At 35.5% G+C, this 6,045-nt stretch overlaps 1 protein-coding gene across 1 annotated transcript in view; it reads right to left on the bottom strand.

Annotated features, from left to right (window-relative positions):
• The window catches only part of LOC123503214 (putative polypeptide N-acetylgalactosaminyltransferase 9), a 392,243-nt gene that overhangs the window by 35,834 nt on the left and 350,364 nt on the right, over positions 1–6,045 (bottom strand). Inside the window, exon 7 of the mRNA XM_045252763.1 lies at positions 6,019–6,045. This exon is cut by the window's right edge and continues 138 nt beyond it. Coding sequence (XP_045108698.1) covers positions 6,019–6,045 — 27 coding nt within the window. The remainder of the gene's footprint in view (positions 1–6,018) is intronic.

Genomic DNA, 6,045 nt, shown 5'->3' on the forward strand with positions numbered 1-6,045 from the left:
TTCCCGATGAATATCCAGGTTTGTCTAAAAAAAGGTCCCCGTTTTCTCATTCCCCGCGTCACTCTCCTTACGCTGAAACTGACTAGAAAAATAAAACCCTAAGATTTTTTTGATCTGGTTTTATGCTATTTCTATTTCGTTTTCTTTTTTTCCCATTTTCACGTCACTTAAGGAAAACAATAAATAAAAAAGGAATCCCAGACATATCTTTAGTCGTTTAGTGTTATTTTTACCTCAGTTCTTAGTGAATATGAGTTAGTTCAAGTCTAAAGAGATTAATTTCACACACTCTTGTGGTAATTTTGTGCTAATTCTATCTCAGTTCATGCTAGATAGGAGGTCATTGCTAATCTCGTTCATGTCCACGTCATCTCATCACGTCAGGTCAAGAGAAGGTCAAGAGAAGGTCAGTCACTTAGCGGAAAACAATAAAGCTAACGAGTGGAAATGCTGTGGTGCTGTTAAACATGTGAAAAAAAAATGAAGAAAAAAAAAATGTGTAAAAAAAAAAAAAAAGTAGAAACAGAGAATCGTCAACTAGTATAGAAAAGAACGAAAGAGTTAAATTGAAAAAGTTAAATAGATTTGTTATTCTGGGGGAAGGAGGGAGGGCGGGAGGGATGGAAGGAGGTGGGAGGGGTAGGTGGGTAGGTGTGTGAGAGCTGTTGACTGAAGGACGAGTATTTGGCTAAAGGGGAACGACTGGCTGACTGACTAACTGACTGACTACTTGATTGACTGCGAGACACGAGCTGGAGTGAAAGGATGAAAATGGCAGAATAGTTGACTGAGAATACTTATGTTGACTGAGGCTGACTGACTGACTGACTGACGGTGGCTGCTAAACTGATTGAAGCTGACTGAATGATGGTACTAAAATTACTGAGACTGACTAATTGAGTGTACTAAAATGACAGACTGACTGACTGAAGGTATTAAACTGACTGACTGACTGACTGATGATACTTGACTGACTGAAGCTGACTGACTAAAAATAACTGAAAGACTGAATGAGACTGACTGAAGATAAGAATTTGGTTGAGACTGATAGTTTGAGGCTGACTGAGACTAACTGACCGAGAATAGCGAATTGACAAAAGGAAAAAAAAAAACATATGACTGAAAGTGAGTGACGTGACAATTGACTGAAAAAAAGAAGAATTGATTAAAATGAATTGACTGAGAACAGGAAAGCGATTCAAGACAAAATAAACGACAAAAAAAAAAAAAAAAAAGAAATCGAATAAATGAATGAAAAAAATGCTGAAGGAAAAAGATGAAAAAAGGAAAACAGGAAAAGGAAAACGAAATAAAAGGAACTAGAGGGAATTAAGTGACTGTGTTGAAACGAAATGAACAAGAGGAAAAACAAAGAGGGACAAACAAAACCAGACAAAACAAGAGGGGAATGGAAGGGAGAAAAAATGAACTAGAGATAAAAAAAAAGAAAGATAATGAAAAAGACAAACAAAACAAAACGAAAAAAGTAGGAAATGAAGACAAACATTTTCTTCACTTTGTTAGAAAAGGATAGAAGGATGATAAGGGATAGAGAATGATGGCTAGGTCTATTTCTATCACCCTCTCTTCATCGTTTATTCTTGTGCAGAACGACCTGACGCAGAGGGCAGTCAAAGTGGTCAAGTTCTAAGGTCAAAGGTCAAAGAGTCTGGGTCTAAAGTTAGTAAGTGTTGTAAATCTAATAGCAGTAAGGTCAGGTTAGGTTAGGTTAGGTTAGGTGAGGTTTAGTTAGGTTTGGGTTAGGTTAAGTTCAGTTTGGGTTAAGTTTATATTAAGTTAGGTCAAGTAAGGTCACGTAAAGTTAAATCAGGTTAGGTAAGGTTAAAGTTAGTTTTACTTTAGGTTAGGTTTGGGTATCTTTGGGTTAGGTTAGGTTAAGTTTGGGTTAAGTTTATATTAGATTAGGTCAATTAAGGTCACGTAAAGTTAAGTCAAGTAAGGTTACGTTTGATCATGTTAGGTTAGGTTAGGTTAAGTTTGGGTCAAGTAAAGTCATGTAAAGTTAAGTTAGGTTAAGTTAGGTTAGGCTAAGCTTTTGTTTAGATTAAGTTAGGGTTAGGTTAGGCTAAGCTTTTGTTTAGATTAAGTTAGGTTACGTTACCTTTATCAGTTCAGGTTAGGTTAGGTCAAGTCAGGTCACGTATAAGTTAGGTTAAGTTAGTTTTAGTTTAGGTTTCAGTCAATCAGTTACGTATTTATTCATTCAGTCAGTTATTTTAGGTTAGGTCAAGAGAGGTCACGTTAGGTTAGGTTAGTTTAGAATTCAGTCAATCAGTTGGTCACGTATATATTGATTTATTGAGTGAGTGAGTCAATCAGTCAGTCATTCAGTCAGTCAAAGTATCAACTAAATCAAACAAAACAAGTGAAAATAAAATATCCTTCCTTATTCTAATCCTTTTTCATTTTCTGCTTCTTTTTCTTACTTTTTTCTTTCCTCCAAACGTGACTACGGCGTTAAAAATTTGTGCCACTTCTCTCTCACTCTCACTCTCTCTCTCTCTCTCTCTCTCTCTCTCTCTCTCTCTCTCTCTCTCTCACGCCCAAAGATCTTAGATTACTCCGCCTCAACTTTTAATTGGAAATGGAAGAGGAGAGTGAGAAAAAACAAGAGATAAGAGAAAATAAAGAATCTGAGAGAATTATAAACAAAAAACTGAAAAAAAAATGTACTTGGAAGTCTTGGGAGAGTTTGTTTACTTAGGAGGAGGAGGAGGAGGAGGAGGAGGAGGAGGAGGAGGACTGGTGGGGAAGAAGAAGAGAGGTGGATTAAAGAGACGAGAAATGAGAGATAGAATAAGAAAAGACAAAGCCACGAAACAAAGTAATGAATAAAGAAAGTAAGAAAGAAAGGCTTAATCTATTGAGAGTTGAAGGTTCAAATGTCCAGTATCAATGTCCTTTGGGTTGGATTGGGTTTGGGATTGTCAGGAGAGGGTTCAAAGGTCTACAATGTCCTTTGGGTTGGATTGGGTTGGGATTGACAGCTAAGGGTTCAAATGTCAAGTTTCAATGTCGTTCTTTGGGTTGGATTGGGTATGGATTGGAAGATGAAGGTTCAAAATGTCTAGGTTCAATATTGTTCTTTGGGTTAGTTTGGCATTGTGTTGGTCCAGATTAGTGCGGCGCCTCGGTGATCATTAACTGCTTTTTCCTCCTTTCTGTTCTTGTTTTTGGTGTCCTTGTTCTTCTATTTTCTCTACCTCCTCCTCCTTACATCTTTCCACTTCTTCTCATCCTCTTCCTCTTTCTCTACACTTTCTTCTCCCTCTCCTATTCCTCGTCATCTCCATCTTTCCTTCCACTTTCTCCTTTTCCTCCTCCTTCTCCACCTTGCAGTCATCATCCTCTTCCTTCTCCTTTAAGTCTCGCACCTCCTTCAATTCAACAGACAGACAGACAGACAGAGACAGACAGACAGACAGGTAGCCTCATCAGGGCCTACACGTCAGCTGCTGTCTGTTCCTTCCCTTCCTGTCCCTTCCCACCAACACGCCGCCAATACTAGACACATGTACTAGCCAGGTAAGGGCGAGGTAAGGGACAGGTGAGGGACATATATAGACAGGTATGGCCCAATAATTGCAGGTGACCGCCTCTCTCTCTCTCTCTCTCTCTCTCTCTCTCTCTCTCTCTCTCTCTCTCTCTCTCTCTCTCTCTCTCTCTCTCTCTCTCTCTCTCTCTCTCTCTCTCTCTCTCTCTCTCTCTCTCACACACACACACACACACACACACACTTTCGTACAATATACTTTACAAAAACATTCAAATTTTCTTTCTTTTTTGTTTTGAAAATGGAAAATTCTGTAAATGTAAGAATAAATTATCATACATGCACATAAATGAGAAAAAAAATATATGGATTAAAAGATAACATTAAATTTAAGGAATAAAAGTATACTGAGAGAAATTATAAACTGGAAGAGAAATTTGATATAACAACAAACAAATCTGCAGAAATAAACTTAAAAATAACTAAATGTAAACTGAACCCAACTAAGACTAAACTAAAACTACAAAAATAAACTAAGAAATAAACTAAAAAATAATCTAAAACTAAAAAAAAAGTGAATAAACTGAAAAATGACTAAATGTAAACAAAATCAATCTAAATGTAACTAAATCCAATTAAGACTAAACTCAAACTAAATAAACTAAAAAAATGGACAAAAATACACAAAAACTTAAAATAAACAAACTAGAACTAAGAAAATAAACTGAAAAATAACTAAATGTAAACTAAATCAATCTAAATGTAACTAAATCCAATTAAGACTAAACTCAAATTATAAATAAATCCTAAATAGAAATACAAAGATGAATAAATAAATCTCACAAATGAACTAAATAGAATCGTTTGTCCATTAAAGAAATCGACGCCATTTTTTATTCCCCTTTTCGTTATCTTCTACTTCCTCCTCTTCTCTCATTCTTTATTCATCTTCTATCTTTTATGCATCCTTTCTCCTCCATTCACTTGTATCTTACTCTCTTTATCCTTCCTTCTTTCGTTTATTATTGCACGCCCTCTTATTTTTTTTTCTCTTCTCCCGTTTTTTATTATCTCCCTTCTTTCTTCCTTCACTTTTATCTTCCTTCCTTCTTTCCTTCACAAACCTTTATCTTACTATTTTCTCTCCTTTCTCACCATATTTTCCACTATCCATTAATTTTCTATCCTCTCTCCGTTCTCCTAATTCTTTCGTATCTTGTTTTCTCCTCCTCTTTCATATATTTCTTTTATTCTTCTTTATGGTCTTGTCTCATACGTTCTTTCAATTATGCTTCTTTTCTTTCTTTCATTATAATATTTCATCTTTCGAGTGTCTTCCCCCTCCCGTTTCTTTCTTTTATATCTAATTTCTTTTCTTTCTTTCCTTACTTCAGATTAATTTCTCATTTTTGCATCCGGTAATTTGTTTCCCCCGATCTTCTAAAAACTCTCATATCAATAATTAATTTAGTTCCTTTCTTTGCATCTCTTCTATTTCCTGCTTATTTACCTAATTGCGTTATTCACTTTCTCTTTTCTTACTCTTTTTTTTTTATTTTGTTCTTCTTTGTCTCTCGTTCTCTCAGTTTCCGTTGAGTTGCAGTAATTTTCTTTTCCATATTTCTGTTTGTGATTCGTGACTTTTCCTTTATAATTCTACGTGTTGTTTTTTTCTTTCCTTCTTATTTTCATTAGATATCAGTGCATCTTTTCATATATTATTCATAAACTTTAGTATTCTGGTTTCCTTTATTCCTTTCTTAGTCAGATTTTCCTTTTTCTTCCTTTAAATCATGCATATATTAGTGTTTTTCTTTTCTTTTGTAACCTAACTTAATTAAAAGCAACCTAACTTTGAATCAACCCAACCAAACCTAACTTAAAACTACTCATCTCTGTAACTCTACCTTAACTTTACACTAACCACAAAACAAACCTAACTTAAAAGAAACCACTAAGTATTCTAACGTCATATGACACTCCTAACTCCTAACTGAACCAAACATATCAACCACAACCTAATCTAACATAAGATCTTACCTCAATAACTTCTAACTTAACCTAACTAAACCATAACCTATCCCTAACTTAATCCACCTCCTAACCAAACATAGTGACATAAAATTTTGCTGTTCTAACTTCTAACTGATCCAAACAACAAAATCATAACCTAACCTAACGTAAACGAACTTCATCTACCACCTCACCAAACATAATGACAAAATTTTATCCTTCTAACTCCTAACTGAACTAAATATAACAAAACCGCAAGCTAACGTTACTAATTCGATACCAGACTAACCAACCTTACTAGTCTCTAACCTAACCTTATCGTAACCTATCCTAACTTAATCCACACTCCTAACCAAACAACGACAAAATTTTACCGTACTGACTCCTAACTGAACCAAACATTACCATTACCTAACTTAACCTAACCTAACCTAACTTCCTCCACGCCTTAACCAAACATGCAGACGGAGGCACAGAAGGAGGAGGCTGACCTGTAGTACATTCGCAGTGGGAGTCGA

Source organism: Portunus trituberculatus, chromosome 13 (genome assembly GCF_017591435.1).
Source record: "Portunus trituberculatus isolate SZX2019 chromosome 13, ASM1759143v1, whole genome shotgun sequence".
Taxonomy (NCBI): domain Eukaryota; kingdom Metazoa; phylum Arthropoda; class Malacostraca; order Decapoda; family Portunidae; genus Portunus; species Portunus trituberculatus.